Genomic DNA, 19,788 nt, shown 5'->3' on the forward strand with positions numbered 1-19,788 from the left:
TAAGTGACATCCCATTCTTAATTCGTAGGGTTTTAATAAGGAGATGCTCTATTCTGTAGCGAATGATTGATTATCACAGATGTTTAAACAAAGACTATATTGCCAAAAGTATTTCATTATCTGCCTTTACATATAAATGAATATATTATCACAGATGTTTAAACAAAGACTATATTGCCAAAAGTATTTCATTATCTGCCTTTGCATATAAATGAATATATATATATATATATATATATATATATATATATATATATATATATTCATTTATATGCAAAGGCAGATAATGAAATACTTTTGGCAATATAGTCTTTGTTTAAACATCTGTGATAATCAATCATTCGCTACAGAATAGAGCATCTCCTTATAAGGGTTTTTTTCCTAGCCATGTCCCTGTTAACTAGCCCGGGGAGCGGTAGTGTATTGCACCGTGACCCCGACGCAACGGTTTTGATCCTACGTGAGGAGAGATGTGCTTCTTTATTTATGTTTTCATTTTTTCTTGGTTTTACCTGCTTTGAGATCAACAGTTCTGCAATTGGGTTCAACAACCCTCTGGGCTGAAGAGCTACTAGTCTGTAGCACTCCATCCCATTACACTTCATTTTCCAAAACAATGTTTTTTTTTGTGGCCCACCAAATATCGCGCCCGTGGCAAAACATAATTGCCGACCCCTGTATTAGGAGATAATGCATATGGGATGACCCTTATACTCTTTATTATCTTCCCACTGACCTCTTTTCTAAGTGTGTTTAAAGTCAGCGTGCTTGTGTTGTGTTAAATAGGGATCGAGATGAATGGCTAAATACCTGAACACTGCTTGGACTGTGGTTGATGGGCGTGGAAACAGGTGACACATCACTCAGTGATTGGTCACTGCTAAGTCCAGGTGAGGAGGAGAAGCTAGGGGATTGGTGGATCCCGAGTTGCTCGGGAGACGCAGAGGAACATGAGGAGACGTCATCTTCGAAGACATCTGAAGGCAGGGTGAAGGAAACAGGAGCTGAAAAAATAACAGATCCAGTCAAAAATAATTAGGTAATCTATACAGGAAACTGGATATAAACTGGACCCATTTTTCTTTTTTTTTTTTGAATTGTCTCCCATTTTTCTCCCAATTTAGCAAGGTCAATTATCTCACTTATTCAGCTGCTACATAGCTGTATATCCCCAAGACTACTGCTTCTGATGTAGCATGATAGCACACTCGAAGGAAAGCGCAGCGACTGGGTTCCGATACATCAGCTCACAGATGCCTTGTGGTGATCTACATCACCCTAGGAGTACCATCTGCCCACCCAGAGAGAGCAAGGCCAATTGGGCTCTCTCAGGGCTCCGGCAGCTGATGGCAAGTTGCATGACTGGGATTCGAACCAGCGATCGCCCGATGAGTTGAAATGAGTTGCAGCGAAATGAAAATGTTTAAAATGTCAGATTTAGCAACTTGGTTGGTTCCACTCACTGGTGTCCAGAGGCAGTATGTGTTTCTGGAGAACCTCCAGGCGCGCTGGTCCTTTGTGGATCTTCTCAGCAGCATCCTCAGATAAACGGGCCTTCTTTTGTCTCTGTGCCGCTCCGCTAGTTCTGTCTGTGGAAAAACGGAGAGAGAGGATGAGGTTAATAATAAGTAAATGAGCTAAATTTGGCCTCTTTTTATTTTTATTTTTTATTTTTTGCTGACAATTTTGCCTAGCATGCTTTGCTATGGCTTTTTTTTTTTGTTTGCTATGTGGATTTTTCTTTTCACTGATTTGTCCAATGTGAACCCCATTATGTCACCCTTGTCAAGGTCAGTGGCTGGGGTGGCCGGTATGGCTCTAAAATAATATTTAGATATTTATTGTGGTGCAATTTTCTTGCTAAATTGAAAAACACTGGAAAATATTTTATTACTTCTGATAATATACATTGGGGGAAAGTAGCTACTTGATACACTTCTGATTTTTTAAGTATTTACGCCTACAAAGAATGGAGAGATCTGTCATTTTTAGATTTGGAGCTACACTTCAATAGTAAAATAAAAAATCCAGAATTACAAGGATATGTGGTGATATGCAGTATTGTGTATGATGCGATACTGCACACCCCTATCAGTGATGCTGATCGTCATTATGTCTCCTCACTGATGAAGGTGACGGGTGTTGATTGGGTTTGTGTGAATCCTGCATTTACATAAACCCCACCGATCCTGTCTCAGCACACAGCTGCTCACAGTCTCGCTGTTGTTTGAGTCACCATAGGGGCTGATGGTTCGACACGGTGGGACATACAGCACGTTTGGAAAATTTATCCTGGGATAACCTAGACAGCTTGCTTCACTTTCACACGCCTACATACCTGAGTATCATCAATGTCACTTTCATGCGATAACTCCCAAACAGCTATTTTGGCAAAATATGTAAAAAAAAAAAAAAATTATGGAATTTTTTAAAATGGTATTTAATGTTTTACTAGAAGTGTCAATGTTAAAGGATTAACGTGCGTCATTAATTTGGAATCAGTACTGCATTATTTTTTAACGCAATTAATTATGCCACTAAGTTTGACCTCAATTCCGCCGTAATCTGCCCTACCCCCGCCCAACGCACATATTTTTTTTTTCTGGAGTTGTTTAAGAGATTAAATATAGCAATCAAATATACCAATATTTAAGTGAACTAACCTGTTGAGCACATATTTATACACGGACAGATTAAGGATAGTCTGGGCCCCTGGGCAAAGAGTCCCTAGAAAGTTGAGAAACCATGGTAAACAACTTCTATGGAAATCGAGGGACCCATAGCAGGGGTCCTCATGATCAAGGGCCCTCTAATGGTATGACTTTCTCTTTACTAGGGCCCCCTGGTAGGGGCTCTCATAACCGGGGCCCTCTGAAAATATGCCCCCCTCTTTCCTAGAACCTCTAATAGCCAGAGGTCAAGCAGTCAACGTAGTGCCACAACGCCTCATCCATTTTCAAAAGGAGCCCAAAAGCATGGCTAAAGCCAAAAAACATGGCTAGGGCCCAAAAGCATGGCCCCTGGGTGCTGGCCCCACTGGCCCGGTCAGTAATCCAGCCAGTAACCACACTGCACAGATATACACGCAAGAACAGGAGTCTTCTCGCTAAATTAACTTTTTTGCTCCTTTTTCGCTTGCCGTTTAGGTGAAATGCAAAATGGCCAAGTATATTATGTAAGGTATAAGGTATTATGTCTTATTATATATTATTATTATTGTATCTTCCAATAACCAGAGGCACCAAGTAATAAAGTGCACTTTAGGAACCTGTGGAAGCTTTTGTTTGTAATGGATTTTTTTCCCCTGACATAACTTTTACTTTTATACTTTTACTTTTTATAGTTTTAAACCAGTACATTTACACTTTTACTTGAGTAAAAAGCTTGAGTTGATACGTCAACTTTAACAGAAGTATTTTATACTCTAGTATCTATACTACCTATTGTACCTGAGTAATGAATGTCAATACTTTTCACACCTTTAATAACTAATAATCTACTCTATTAAGATCATTATATCATTCGATCAACCCTCCTCCCAATCACCTTGTGCAGTTTCAGCAGCCAGACCACTAGGGGGCGACTTCAGATTGGTGCCGTCCTCTGTCTGGAGCTGCGTCAGTAAATAATCCGGTCAGTCAGAGCAAAACCACCAACATACATCCTCATAAAATACATGCTAACAGTCAGATAGCTCATAAACATCAGTTCTGTTCAGATTTACTGGTACACTGATGTAGTAAAGAAAACGTCAAATTGATTACCTTACAACCACAAAAAAATATATATATTTTATTGAGATTTTAGGTGATAGACCAACAGCACACAAAGCAGCACATAATTATAAACAGGAACGAAAATAATACATGCTTTTCAATTTTTTAAAAATAAAAAACTGAAAGTGTGACCTCTCTACCAGCTGAGATTTTTGCCCATTCTTCTTTATAGAATAGCTTTGACTGGATCATTCTAACACATGAATATTCTTTGATCTAAACCATTCCACTGTAGCTCTGGCTGTATGTTTAGGGTCATTGTCTTGCTGGAAGGTAAATCTCTTTTCCAGTCTCAAGTCTTTTGCAGCATACAACAGGTTTTCTTCCAGGATTGCCCTGTATTTACCATCATCCATCTTTTCATCAACTCTGACCAGCTTCCCAACTCTGTCCCTGCTGAAGAAAAGCAGCTCTACAGCATGATGCTGCCACCACCATGTTTCACAGAGGAGATTTCTCATAGGATAATGAGCAGTGTTACTTTCTTGCCACACATAGCTCTATGCATTTAATAAACTTTGATTTCATCTGGCCATAGCACCTTCTTCCACATGTTTGCTTTGTCCACTACATGGCTTGTGACATCTTTATGATGCTGTGTGTTCACTAGTGTTCTCTAACAAACCACTGAGGCCTTCACAGAACAGCTGTATTTATACTGAGACTAAATTACGCACAGCTGAACTCTATTAACTAATGAAGTGACTTCTACTTTTGCATGTTAAACATTTTAGATTTTTTATTTAATTAAAAATGTTAAAACCTATTATAATTTTCGTTCCACTTTACAATAATAATCTACTTTGTGTTGGTCTATATCTTACAATCTGGAGTAACCCAGATTTCTAATCACATCACTTTTATGTGTCTTGACATGCTCTTCACCAGTCAAGCTGTAGTTTAACTTAAAGAGTAAACTCAAAAATATCTCAAATTATCTCAGATTATCACACTCTCAGTCTCACATCACTCACCGCTACACCACCGGCCTGCTTCTCCCCTACTTTATCAGGGCAAGAGGGCTTCACACCTGCTGACACATAAAACATACATAAATACAACATACTTATAAAATGATCATCTACATAAATTCTAAATTAGATATAAATATAGAAGCTTTATAGATATTTAATCTATCACACAGTGGAGATTTAGGAGTAGCTTTTTAAACAGTCTGAACTGTAGATAATCTATAGGTGGCAAAAGTGACCAATCCAAATAACTCAAAACCAGATTAATGATCAATTTATCAATAAACATGCTGATTTCTTCATTCATAGTAGATAATAGATAATATATAGAATATACTGAATAATGTTTGGCATATCCTAAATAATTAATATTAGATACTAAATAATTTTTGGTAATGCAATACAATTCAAACAATTCATAGTATATGCAAATAATTCATAGTGGATACTAAATAATTCATAGTGCATGCAAATAATTTATAGTTGATACTGAATTATTTATAGTGGATACTAAATATTTCATAATATATGCAAATAAATCATAGTGGATACTAAGTAATTCATTCTTTATAAAAATAAATTATGGTGGATTCAGATTATTTCATATTAGATACTAAATCATTTATAGTATACACTAACAATTCATAGTGGATACTTAATTATTCATAGTAAATAGTAAATTATTCATAATATATTCAAATAGTTCCTAGTGGACACTGAATAATTCATAGTAGATACTTATTAATTCATAGTACATGCAAATAATTCATAGTGGGTTCCAAATAATTAATAGTATATGCAAATAATTCCTAGTTTATACTAAACTATTTACAGTGTATTCTAGTTAATATAAATATGGTTAATAATATGAAGTAGATACTGTTTAAATAGTGGATCACTGGATTTATAATAAATTCTCATAACTCATTATAACAGATGCACTGTGTAATTCATAGTACATACCAAAAAATTAACATGATTATTTTAAATAATAATATGGAGCATATAGTAAATACATGCATATAGTATATACTGTACTTTCACATTGGATGCTGATTTATTGGTAATAGATACATAATACCTCATAATAGACCAATACAAATTCTTAATGGATACTCAATACTTTATAGAATTATTAATAGTACAAACTGAAGAATGTATAGTTTATAATTTATGGTAGATAATATTTACAAAGTTATTGAATAATATACTGGATTTTAAATGAAATAATTTTTCAGGATACTATAACACTGATAATCACTCCGGCACACCCAGTTTACACACACACTCACCAGAGTCAGCATTCAGCTCCTTCTGCTGCCTGCGGTTCTGTATCCTCAACTGCAGAACTGGAGGAGAAATCACAATTAGACCGTTAAAATCAGTCATGAGAGTAAAGTTTGGGCACCCCTGATCATTTTCATGATTTTCCTTCATAAATCATTGGTTGTTTGGATCAGCAATTTCAGTTAAATGTATCAGATATATAACAGATGAACACAGTGACATTTGAAAAGTGAAATGAAGTTTATAGGATTTACAGAAAGTGTGCAATAATTCTCTAAACAAAATTAGGCAGGTGCATAAATGTGGGCCCCTATGTCGTTTTATTGATTTAAACACCTTTAATACTAATGATTTGAACACAAAATTTGGTTGGTAACCTCACTGACCCTTGACCTACAAACACATCCAATTATGAAAAAGGGTTACGGAGACAATTGCAAGTTTGCATCTTCTCTGAAGAGCGGCAACATGGGAGCCTCCAAACAAAAACTCTCAAAACATTTGAAAACAAAGATTGTTCAACATCTTGGTTTAGAGGAAGAATTCAAAAAGCTATCTCAGAGATGTCAGCTCTCAGTTCCCACTGTGAGGAACATAGTGAGGAAATGAAGAACCACAGACACAGTTCTAGTTAAGACCTAAAGTGGCAGACCAAGAAAAATCTCAGATAAGCAGAGGAGAAGGGTGGTGAGAACAGTCATAGTCAACCTACAGACCTCCAGAACTCCAAAGACCTACAACATTATCTTGCTGTAGATGGAGTCACTGTGCATCGTTTAGCTATTCAGCGTATTTTACACAAGGAGAGGCTGTATAAGAGAGTAATGCAGAAGAAGCCTTTTCTGAGCACACGCCACAAACAGAGTCACTTAAGGTATGCTAAAGCCAAAGCACATTTGGAGAAGCCAGCTTCATTTTGGGGTGCCTAAATTTATGCATCTGCCTAATTTAGTTTAAAGAATTATTGCACACTTTCTGTTAATCCTATAAACTTCATTTTATGTCTTAAATATTGCTGTGTTCGTCTACTATATGATATATTTAACTGACATTGCTGATCCGAACAACCAATGATTTATAAGGAAAAATCATAAAATTTACCAGGGGTGCTCAAACTTTTTCATACCACTGTACATTAACCCCGTTTCTATCTTAAGCTGATTATGCAAATTAACTACATGGTCTGGGACAGGGTAAATTAGGCTAGATGTTTCAGTGAACTATCACTTTAAGGCTGGTAAACCCTCCAGTTGTCTGAGGGCTAATGTGGTTCTGAAGGAACGCAGGTGTAGGATTTTATGACTATAAGCTCAGCAGTGCACACTCAGAGGGCCTCTGCTCACTCATAAATTGCATGTCACTGGTGCACAAGCGTGCAACACATCCACATACAGTACACACACATTTTACACTTTTATAAATACTCCTTCAGCCTTGTCCCAACAATCAGTTAGAAATTAGAAACTCATCTAAGCAGCTGCTTAGCACTGTCTGAACTGAAGCACACAAAGCAGGAGAAGACTAGAATGACTCTTTATAATTGTATTCATACTTTATAGTGCTTTTATACTTATAGTCCATCTTAAAAAAATTCAATATCTCTGAAAATTACTTTATTTTAATAATAATTCAGTTTAAAATGTGAAACTATATATTATATCACATTATATCACATATTTTATTGTTGATGATTATGACTTACGGCCAATAAAAACCCAAAAATCTGTGTCTAAAAAAATGTGAATATTATATAAGACCAATTGGTAAGCAAGTCCTGCTGGAAAATGAAATCCGCATCTCAAAAAGTCATAGGAACTGATAAAGATACACAGACCCTTTTAGCTGCACTGAGTAAAGGTGTGTTTAGGGAAAAATGGTGCACAACATCATGAATAGAACACTCTCCAATTGTTAAGCAAGGTGCTGGCTATTTCGCGGCAGGAAAGGTACTGTCTAATCACAAGGTTCTACGATCTAAGCCATTGCAAGGCAGACAGACACAGACAGACACACAGACACATTCACTCACACACTCACACCTAAGGGGCAGTTTCAATCAAGTTCCAATTAGCCTGAACGTGCCGTCTTTGGACTGTGGGAGGAAACCGGAGAACCCGGAGGAAACCCACGCAGACACGGGGAGAACGTGCAACGTGCAACGTCCACACAGAAAGACCCGGGTCGCCCCAGCCGGGAATCGAACCCAGGCCGTCTTGCTGTGAGGCGGAAGTGCTACCCACTGCGCCACCGTGCCGCCCGACAAGGGGCCAACATAAAAATCTGTGGACAAAACTCTGGTTTCTTAGCAATGTTAGCCTAGCTTTGTTAGCCTAGCATCACCCATTGATAAATAAAGAAGCACAAAGGTTCCTGGTGGTCCAGTGAACTAAGGACATCAGCCAGAGATGTATAATAACAAAGTAGAACTATTTCACTAGTGTACTTAAGTACTAAAACTCTGTATCTACTGATGTACTATTTTTTCTGCTATTTTCACTTTTACTTCACTACATATTTTCAACGAGTTTAATACTTTTACATGTTACAAATAATAAAAATGTTAGGAATCATTCCAAATCCACATTATCACTAAAGCCAGATAAGAGCTTTAACACTAATAACACAGTACTGTGCTTTTATTTGTAGTACCTATGTACTACATTTTAAAATACATTTAACAAAAGTTGAATTTTTTAGTGCTTCCACTGACGTGTGGAGCTTAAAAAATACTTCTACAACTTCTACTCATCACTTTTTCTTAATAAAGAAAAGCTGGAGTCTGAGAGCACAATTGGTCATGCTCTTTTTGGGTAGGCACAGTAGATGGCACTCTCTCCCCTTATCACTCCTATGAGTGTGATGTTGGTCAGCACAGGCATCTGTTAGCTGATGTATTGAAGCTGAGTTGCTGCGCTTTCAAACAGAGTTCAAACAGAGGTGGACTCTGACTTTGAATGTATCGGATGTTGAATACAGTGTTGAAGGCATCACTAGGGGGATAGGGGGAGCCCTAATAAGTGGGTTGGGTAGTTGGCCTTTCTGAATTTGATCAAATTTGAAATAAATAGTAAGAAAATAAGTAAATAATTCCAGATACAAAACGTCTCGGCGGTTCAACTGGATTCAGGGTCAGACGTCAGTCAGATTTATTTGATTTCTTGCCAAAATCTTCCTTTTAAGAGTCGTCATGTCAACACAATGTCATTTACTCTACAAAATATTGCATTGTTATTATAATTCAGTGTTTGTGGGTGTGTGTCATAAAGGCCCTGGGTGAGTAGCCTTCACAGGCTTATTTCCTTTAATACACAAAGCCGACAACCTTCTATTTGTCCTTCTTTCTCTTACATTACGCACACACACAAACACACACACACACGCACACACACAAACACACACACACACACACACAGTTACTTGGATCAGCAGGTGAGGAAAGGGAGGGGGTAACTATTTATCTTTCACTATGTCTATTTCTGTCATCTCCCATCCCCCCGTCAGCTGTCCTCTCTCTCTCTCTCTCTCTCTCTCTCTCTCTCTCCTTCTAGCTCTCTCGTTCTGTCTCCCTGTCACCACTGCTAAGTCATTTCTTCCTCTTTTCACTTTACCTGAGAGAATAAACACACTGTGGAGATCCACAGGCTTTTCCTGCCCATTTCTTCTGCGTTTAATCTAAAAACGGGCAGCTTTAACTGGGTTAACGTTAGCCCAGTCCGCTAGCATTAGCATGAAAGAGAGAAAAAACTCACCACAAAGCGTAAATCCCACGACAGCGCCGCGTGAGACAGTCCGGCTCTGCTGTTTCCAGCTTTAAAGGACTTGGGTCCTTTATATTATAAAAATGCAAGAAATAAGCAAGAAAAGCAAAAAGCTAAGCTAACACCTGCTGCTAGCACTCAGAGAAAAAAAGCTAGCAAGCAGGAAAAGGCAAACAAGAACTCTCATAAAATATTCAGAAACTTTCAATAACTGCATATACTGTTCTATATCTACAAGAAAACGCATAAAAACAACAAAGTTTTTCAACTAATTTTTTTTTCAGCTAATAATTCCACTAGTTGCTAAAAACGCTAATTCACATCTGATTACACTGCCTTTAAGTCATGTCAGAAATATCATATTTGCTAAATGTACATAAACGCCACCACACACTCATATTCACCAGTTAAAACGTTTTTTTTATAGGAGTTTGTCCAAAATAAACATTGATTTAACAGCAGCTGCAGTCAATTTTTAAAGGTGTATTCTTATCCACACATTACAAATCACATATGTTCATGCTACTGATATTTCTACTGGATAATAATAGATATTTAGGTCACTCTCCTAAATATATAAATACAGTCAAAAGTTTGGACACACCTTCCTAGTCAATGTATTTATATTTTTCATTTTTTTTACACTGTAAATGAACACTAAGGTCATCCAGACTATGTAATAACATATAGGAAATCAACTAACTTAAATCAAGTAACTTAAAAATATTAAACAAGCCAAAATACTTGCATTTTCTAGGGCTGGTAACTCTGATGAACTTATCCTGTACAACAGAGCTAACTCTTACTCTTCCTTTCATGGGGTGGTCCTGATGAGAGCCAGTTCTATCATAATTATAATTATATCATAATTTGTATGGCATTTTCGACTGCACTTAAAGTCATTTTTACTTAGTTGAGTAGTTCCTGCCATAATATGGATTAGAACATTAATCATATATTTCTATTTCCTCTTCACAACTTTACAACTGATGCTCTCAAACACATTAAGAGGCAAGAAATTCAAATAATTAACTCTTGATGAGTTCAGCACAGCTGTTAACTGAAAGCTTGAATTCCATCTCCAAGATGAGAAAGCCAGGATTCATGAGGCTCAGATTGTAAAAGATTGCAGGGTTCAGGGAGCATGAGATCACCAACCTACCTCATCCCCAACTGCCCCCACAACTCATCCCATCCAAACGTATTGGATGGCGCTCCATCATTCCAGAGAATTCAATTCCATTGCTCTACAGCTCAGTGCTGGGGGCTTTAGGCATGGTGCCAATATAATTGTGTTTATCATCTATAAGAAGTCCTACTCTATTGGCAGTACTTTACTACAGATATTAGAAGTGATGGAAATTTGTCAAATCCAATCTTTTGAGATACATTTTTACTATTATATTAAGATTTCAATCCCAACAATCAACAGAACATCACTTTAGAAATGGCCAAATTCTGGTTGAGAGTCAGAATTTGGTACAACACCAGCAGAGAGGCAAAAGAACTACCATGCCAAAAGTCACAGGGAACAGGAACTAGTATTGCGTCACATGACTTTTGCCATTTTCCACTGAAGCTTCACTGTTCACTGTCCTGTGGAATGTGTGTGTATGTGTGGTTTGTCCTATATTGAATATGGATGTAATGGTTACGATCATTACCAAACACTGCGCTTGCTTTCTATTATTTAAACAAGTTTAAACAAGACAGGCTCCTCCAAAATCTTTTCCAACCATGTTCCAATCTTTTATACAGTAAAATAATTTTTTCTTCATGCATCATTTTCAGTTTATTAGCACACTCAACATCATAAAAGCTACATCTTTTAATTAAATGCACACCCTACAACCTCATGTAAGTGTTTTTCTCATTCCTGCTCCTAGCCTAATATAAGTATAAGCGATTTTTCACAAGAGGGATATTCTTTCTCAGCTTGGGTCAATTTCCTTATGCTTCATCTACTGGACAGAACAAATAGCGTCCCATACTGACTGTCTGCATGCTGTGAGTTGTGTCCCAGCCTGCGGGACAGCGTGCCCTTAGTCTAAAGCTGGAGCTAAATCTGGAGCTCATAAAAGTTTACTCTTGTTTTCTACAGCTGGGTGAAAAGATTTAGAACACTTTTTTTTTAATTTTCGAACATTTAATCCTTATTTTAAAAATTTTCCCTCCCCAAAACAGTCAGAACAGGCTTATGGCTTATAGACGTTTGGGTGATGTTTTAAATTTAGCTCAACCTCAACCACAGACACAGCTCATCTTCTTGGAAGATAGTGGATATACAGTTTCTTAGTCAGCTTTATGAGATAGAGTCACCTGGAATTCAGGCTTTCAGTTAACAGCTGTGCTGAACTCATCAAGAGTTAATTACTTGAAATTCTTGTCTCTTAATAAAGTGTTTGAGAGCATCAGTTGTAAAGTAGTGAAGAGGCAGAGTTACAGGTATACAGTGAATAGCTCTATTTGAGTAATGTTCTAATCCATATTATGACAGGAACTACTCAACTAAGTAAAAAATGACTTTAAGTGCAGTCGAAAAAGGCCATAAAAAAATGAGCATCAAAAATTTTATGATAGAACTGGCTCTCATCAGGACCACCCCAGGAAAGGAAGAGTAAGAGTTAACTCGGTTGTACAAGATAAGTCCATCAGAGTTATGTTCTAATCCATATTATGGCAAGAACTACTTAAATAAGTTAAGAATAAAAATACTTTAAGAAATGAAGGTCAGTCAAACTGAAACATTTAAAAAAAACTTTAGAACTGCTCCAGTAAAGAAGAGCAAGAGTTTCCTCTGTTGTACAGGATACGTTCATCAAAGTTACCAGCTTTAGAAACCACAAGTTAACAGCTTCCCAGATAAGAGCACCTAAATGCTTCACAGAGTATTTTAGTTTGTTTAACACTTTTAAGTTACTACATGGTTCCTTATGTGTTCCTTTATAATCTGAATGACTTCAGAACTAACTTACAATGTAGGAAAAAAAAATTAAACTGTAAATATGAAAGGGGTGTCCAAACTTTTGACTGGTACTGTAAGTTTTTGTTGAGTCTGACAGCTAGCTATGCTTTAAATGGGTATAAAAAGGATAAAACACCTGTTGGAACGCTGGTTTATCTTCATTTTAACAATATTAAGATACAATGAAGACAATACACTAACATGCCAAAAGTCATGGGACAGTATTGTGTCATGGAACCAACCATGGAACCAACCATGGAACCAGTACCCAGACACAACAGTCACAACAGTCGTTACCACACACTGCACTTGCTGCACACTGTAGGTTTAAACAAGACAGGCTCCTCCAAAATCCTTTTCTAACCATGTTCTAATCATCTGTAGCTGATGTTCTCATTTTACACAAGTATGTCCATTAATTATATTTAATAAATTACATTTAATAACATTTCTTTAGCTGTATGGGTTTTTTAATATATTACTCTCAATATTTCTTAGTATTGATAATTCAAATGGTGATCAAGGGCCCTAATTGAACGATATATAGACAAACCATTCACACTGCACTGTGCAGCTTGATTTAGGGTGTGTCAGTGCTTCAGTCTTTGCTATCATAACAACAGGAAAAGTACACCTTGTGCGTCTCGAAATGCACAAAAGGCATGTACTCTAAAGTGCTAATTCTCTAAAGTGCAATAAATCAATCAGAGCGTCACTTCCCATGTCCTCTAAAAGCTAGGTAAGCTCTGACTTTGGCGGACTGATATTTCAGAGATGCAGCTACTTGGACATGTCCGACGCTTCTTAGCAGAGGACACTGGCCTGGTCATTCACACTTGTTAATTCTGTTTATAGTTGGTGTAAACTTTGCATAGCTGCAAAAAGGCACATGCTATGGGTTTGTGCACTGCTGTGTGTCCATGTGTGTGTAATAAGCTGGGGTGTACACATGTTGGGGATGCGTCTGTGTTGACAATTCACTGCCAAGATAGCAAAGAACGTCTGACTGCTTATGTCTGTCTAGGCTGTATTCAGTCAGTGATGCACCTGTGTTTTCCATTGCCAAGATAGCAATACACAATTTTTTTTGGCAGTGAAATAAACTTACACTCTGAAAATTTGAGAGCTTTGAAGTATCCTACAGGACACTTGGAGAAGCTGCCTGTTTTCTCTCTACTCTGTACACTTAATAATTCCAGATCAGTATCAGGAATCAACACGAACGGACGGAAATACTAGACAAACATGAAGAAACTGTTTGATTTGTATTGAAAAACGAAGTTCAGGAAAGAGAAAATTGTATGATTATATTCATTGTATTTTAACATTAGCAGATTTATTTAAATATTTTTTTATATTTTCTATTACAATTTTAGTAATGTTCCTTATTAAACATGAAAGCTTTTATGTAACGTCTACATATGTAGAAATCCTCAAGTTTTATTGGTGTAATATCAGGCAGAAAATTGACAAAAATCCTAGATAGAGCCCCAAATGTACGGATGTTAAAATATGCTCAAAAAGACCATGTTTTCACTATCAGCAACTTTAAAATTTGCCATGTGCACAGTACGTTATATGCCGAACGCACTGAACCAGGAGCCACTCTCACTATCGACTCTGGGAGATGTGTCATTAGAGCGCTCAAGATTTATTGAACCCAAGGTCATTGCAGGGTCAGGGGGCAAACGACACAGCACAGCACCAACAATGACAGAGGAGCAGAGGAGCATGTTATATTTCAAAGCCCCGCTTCCCGCTTAATGGACTGTTATTATGTGTAATAAATCCTCCCATTAGTCATAGCTAAGTGTCTCAGGCAGTAAAATCGCTTTAGCCGTAGCCGCTGCGACTTTGAGCAAATGTTGTGGCAAATAAAAACGGCCCATAAATGCATGTTTGAGTGACTACCTCTGACTCTGCTTTTTTTTACAACGTTGTTTGTAAACATCTCTTTTATTACACAGCAAAAAGTAAGTACTAAAAAAAACGTTACAGGGGCTCATATATATCACTCATTTTAACATAAATTTAGTTTCACATACTGTGGCGTAAAATATATTTGTCCCCTTGCAGATTTTTTTTTTTTATATCAGATGGAGATAACCTGAGAAAATATAAAAAGGAAGTTTTTTATATTATTATTTTATTTATTAAGCGAAAAAAAGGCAATCCAAACCAACCTGAAAAATATATAGCATACAAATACATATTTTTAAATATACTTGGTTACTTTATTATTCTTTGCAGTTTAAATTTTTGTGTTTTTGTAAATTCCCTGGGGATTTTTTTTTTTTGCATTTTTCTGCCAAAGACTTTTGCTTCTGGAATCTCTCATTTGCTTCTGCTTCAGTTTTTTGCTTCTGAGTTTTGGCACAATTTTCACGAGTGGGCGGGGCTTAGAAGAAGGCGATCTCTCGAATCTTCATTGGTCAGCTGGTTCTGGACTGACTGCTGGTTCCCTGAACCCACGTGAGCTTTTTAATGGAGTGAAACATGTGCTTAGAGAATAAATATAACATTACACATAAAAGTATCTGCTGCTGTTGTGCGCTGGAACCTGGCGGGGTGGGCGTGGTCAGTCTCAGACCAGGGTTCAGGGCACCAGCAGTCAGACCAGAACTAGCTGACCAATGGAGATTCAAGAGGAACGTCTTAATTTAAGCCCCGCCCACCCTTGAAAACTGTGCCAAAATTCAGAAGCCAAAAATTGAAGCAGAAGCAAACGAGAGACTCCAGCAGCAAAAGTCTTTAGCAGAAAAAAAAAAAAAAATTCACAAAAACACAAAAATAAGAGAGAAAAAAATAATTCAAACAGAAATAATTTTACATAACTGCAAAGAATAATAAATTATTACAATTTGTCCTTTGCTTCTTAAAATTTGGATTGCAGATTTTATTTTTTTGCGTAACAATTTGGGCACAAAATTCACTCCATATTCTACAGCTTCAAATAAAAGCTTCAAATGTTGCCTTAAAAAATGTCACTAAGATAATATAACACCACAGTGGTCCTCAACAGAGGGGCTTCTAAAGCATGGCACTGTTCTAACCATGCAAAGAAAAATGAAATGAAAAGGAAAAAAAAGAGGAAAAAAAAGCATTTCAATATTCTGCCTCTCAAATATTCCTCTGTAATTCTCTCCAAAACCAGCGCCTTCCGGCATCGGCTCTGACCGAACATGCGGAGGTCAGTGTGTGTGTTTCTGAGAGGCGACACACACACACACAAACACAGGGACGTTGTGTTTAATAAGTAAATGATGGACGGGGGTGCCATCGGCTGCACAGTCGGAGGTTTGTTTGAGGAGGATGGCAGTGTGGTGTTTAGGAGAAAACTGGGAGAAAAGAGAGAGAGACAGAGAGAAAGAGAGAGAGAGAGAGAGAGAGAGGGCACTGGTTTTGAAGGAGTTCCAGGGGAGATCAACAAACACTCTACCCCCTGTCCACTCGTCCTTCACTGAGGAAACACCACAACCTCCCTTTTTACACAAATCCAGTATAATGTTTTGATCACCCCCTTGATTCTACACACGTTCTCCGTCTTTTCAGTTCCACTGACTATATAAGACACTTTGCTTTGTAGTTCTATAATAATTACAGACTGTAGTCCTGTATCTGTTTCTCTGTATACCTTATCATTATCCTCCTTTTACCCTGTCAGGATCCCACAGGAGAGACCACCACAGAGCAGCTGTTATTATTATTATTTGGGTGGCGGGTCATTATTATTCTCAGCACTGCAGTGATTAGCACCGATTAGCATGGTGGTGGTGTATAAGGTGTTAGTGTGTGTTGAGCTGTTACAGTGAATAAATCAGATACAGCAGTGCTGCTGGAGTTTTTAAACACTGCAGTGTTGCTGCTGGACTAGAGGATGACCAACGCAAACTTTGCAGCAAAAGATTTAGAGCTTCTGTCTCTGATTTTACTTTATCTACAACCCTGCAATATGGCAGACAAACCAATTAATTGACCCAGACAACAACAACCTGTGTGAATCCCCCTTCAAGTCTGTGACGGTCAATGAAGGAAACTACAATTACACTGTTATAAGAATCCCCTCAAGGAGGCCCTTCCCCTGGTTGCTGACAGTAGCATATAACCAGACTGGAACATGTTCAGCAGTATCCATGCACACCAGCTGTTCACTGTCTTAAGCACTAGAATGGCTAATGGTACTTTTTTTTTCATTGTTATGCTAATACCCCACAGCACATCTACACAAATCCCCCCAAACACAACAGAACTTCTGCAGCCTCAGCCTGATAAAACCAAACCTGATATACCTGTAGTTGGAATTAGCTTTATGCTTGATTGTTTGAGGGCCCCGAATGCCTTTAAACGGACCTGGGTGGGTCAGTTAGGTCTAATAGAGTCTAATAGAGTGAACACAGTGTTTAAAAACTCCAGCAGCACTGCTGTTTATGATCCACTCTTTTTAACCATTTGTTAAAAAAACATTTTCTTTTAAAACAAGCTTTGGATGTTAATCTACACATATTTCTCTTCTGAAAACTGTTTTTTTTTTTCGTTTAAGGTACTTCCGTTTATTTACAGGAGCCACGATTAGTGGCTAATGCCACCTGACAGGGCGACATTAGCTAGCGGTTCGTGGTAACATGGTAAACATGCAGGCTACATGGCAAAAACTCACCTCTTAGTGTGGTTAGTGGGTAATGCTAATGCTGCTCCAGCATTGCTAACCAGCATTAGCAGCAGGCTACAGGCTGATAATACTCACTTCTGAATGGTGAAAGAGCTAGTGTGGTAGCGGCTAATGCTAATACTTTACTCCTTATAACCTGACTGGTAAAATTCATACATAAGGTGCAGCAGATTATAAGACACACTGATGATCAGTGTGAAGCTAAAAAATGGATAGTGGGTGTGACAACAAGCAGATGGTCACAATGTTATGCTTAATCGGTCTATATACTATATGAAAAAAAGTTTTGAGACACCTACAGTACCTACAGTACAGCGGACGCTTTGATTTGGCGCCCCCTCTAGGCTGCATACCCCCCCTTAAGAAGAGGGCTGCTCTCGCTAACGCAACTCAGGGATTATGTCACACGGACATGTCCCGGGAGATACGGACATTTGGTCACCCTAGTTTCACCATCATACCAGTAATTCTCAAAGCCCTCTGTTTTGAGTGTGCCTCTGAAAAATCTCAGTTTGAAGGGTCATGTAGCCCCAAAACGTCCCCTAACCTACCCCTCTAGCCTAACAAGAATCAGCGTAACTATATGATAGAGCAAATAGGTGAAATGGGATTGGGCCTATATCTTTCTCTAGTCAGTAGAGACAGTTGCTCCAACAAATGCAGGATTACTCTCTTTAATATCTTTGATTTTAGAAGAAACAGTGAATATGCAGTTGTCTCAATAAATGTATCTATACATACATATATACACCAATCAAGCATAACATTATGCTTACATTGCCACCACCTCCGAAGAGTTGAAGGCACTTTGCATAAATGTGCAGAAATCTGGAGAACTCTACATAACATGATTTTAATGATTTCTAACCATTTTGGGAAAATCCCAGTGCCAAAATGTAAGATAAATAAAGTCTGGACCATCTGCTGATGCACCAGTTGTGATGCTTCTCCAGCATTTAATGAGTTTCCTAATCTGCACTGAGTTTGTATCTTCTTTATCCCCTCAAATACACAATAAGGGCTAAAAATAAGTTAATAATGACTGTGTCAAAACTCTTCCTGGCCTACAGTGTGGAGAGGCACAGTCCCAGTTGGAGAGGAAGTGAATGTGATTCTGGATATTAACATGTATAAAATCTGAACATCTCATCCTGTCTATCGCTTCATAACAAGTGTACTCAAAACAGGAGAATTTATATTTAAACTGATGGACTTCTGTGTGGATCTACAATGTAAAAATGAATAAAACATTGGGAAAATAAAATAAAATAAAAACTATAAAATTCACTTGTTTGTTGGTGTAATTTAAGTTAAATTAAATTTGTATCGTTAGTTCTGCTGACTAGTAGTGGGTACAACACTATTTTTCCAGTTAATTTAGCAGCAGGAACCAAAACGTTTATGACTATTACATATCTGTCATATCTGATGGTTAAGTATGAGGTGAGAGGACCCTTCCAGGCCAGTATGCAAATAGATGTTGCCAGGAGCCAATGAGAAAGGTGAACATTTTCCCAAAACGAAAGGATGCATGACCAGCATCAGGTGAAACCCCTGCAGAATTGCTCAGAAGACCCTGTTCAACTAAAGAGCCAAACTGAGCATGTGCAAAGTAGTTAGCTAGTTGATCTCAACTAGGGTTCGACTACAATTTGTACATTTTGTCAACACAGATTATTTAGTGAGAACAACCTAAGAAACTTAACAATGTTAGTTGAGGTAATTAGCTTGCTATAGCTTATGGTGCAATCCAGTATTTTTTACAATGTATCATCACCAACCAGAGACCTGATCTGAGTCCAAATCTAAGCACATGAATATCAACATGCTCTCATTACAAGCAATCAACCAAACACTTAATGCTTATTTGAGACATTTAAATGCTTCCTCATATTAACGTCACAATAAGAAAACCTGCATAGAACCACCCTGGCACCACCACTCATCTGTCAACCCCCACCAGAGCCCCACTCACTTGATCAGTTTAAGATCTGCCATTTCAGTCATTTCTGACTGTACACTGCAGGATTAGCCAGTAGACTTTGTTTGAAGGAGGGATCTGTGTCTTTCAACATTTAAATGATGTTTTCATGTATTTGTTGACACATCTACTAGTCCTAAATAACCCAATCCATAGTTTATGATCTAGACACGCATTCTCTGAACAGTGACCTTTGCTCCTACCTGAGCGAAATTTGCTGCGGATGAGCAGCGACCTCTCGGAGGCCAGCAGGGTCATGACGGACAGACGGACGACAGTGGGCCCAGGAGAAGGATGGTGGTTGGTCCTGCTGTAGAGCAGGTAAGAGGGCTGCTGGTTCCTTCTGCTGCTTCTTTATGGCCCTGGAGAAAAGAAAAGCAT

At 37.9% G+C, this 19,788-nt stretch overlaps 1 protein-coding gene across 4 annotated transcripts in view; it reads right to left on the reverse strand.

The window, feature by feature from the left end:
* si:dkeyp-69b9.3 (myocardin) overlaps positions 1-19,788 on the reverse strand; it is a 35,153-nt gene that overhangs the window by 11,502 nt on the left and 3,863 nt on the right. For all 4 annotated transcript variants that reach the window (XM_049480399.1, XM_007256465.3, XM_049480398.1 and 1 more), the window contains exons 2-7: positions 19,611-19,769; positions 6,040-6,096; positions 4,751-4,806; positions 3,547-3,613; positions 1,464-1,589; positions 811-1,004 (exon numbers count right to left, since the gene is read on the reverse strand). In XM_049480399.1, the coding sequence (XP_049336356.1) occupies positions 811-1,004; positions 1,464-1,589; positions 3,547-3,613; positions 4,751-4,806; positions 6,040-6,096; positions 19,611-19,665 (555 nt within the window). In that variant the 5' untranslated portion in view covers positions 19,666-19,769. The remainder of the gene's footprint in view (positions 1-810; positions 1,005-1,463; positions 1,590-3,546; positions 3,614-4,750; positions 4,807-6,039; positions 6,097-19,610; positions 19,770-19,788) is intronic.

The sequence above is a fragment of the Astyanax mexicanus genome, chromosome 6 (assembly GCF_023375975.1).
Source record: "Astyanax mexicanus isolate ESR-SI-001 chromosome 6, AstMex3_surface, whole genome shotgun sequence".
Lineage (NCBI taxonomy): Eukaryota > Metazoa > Chordata > Actinopteri > Characiformes > Acestrorhamphidae > Astyanax > Astyanax mexicanus.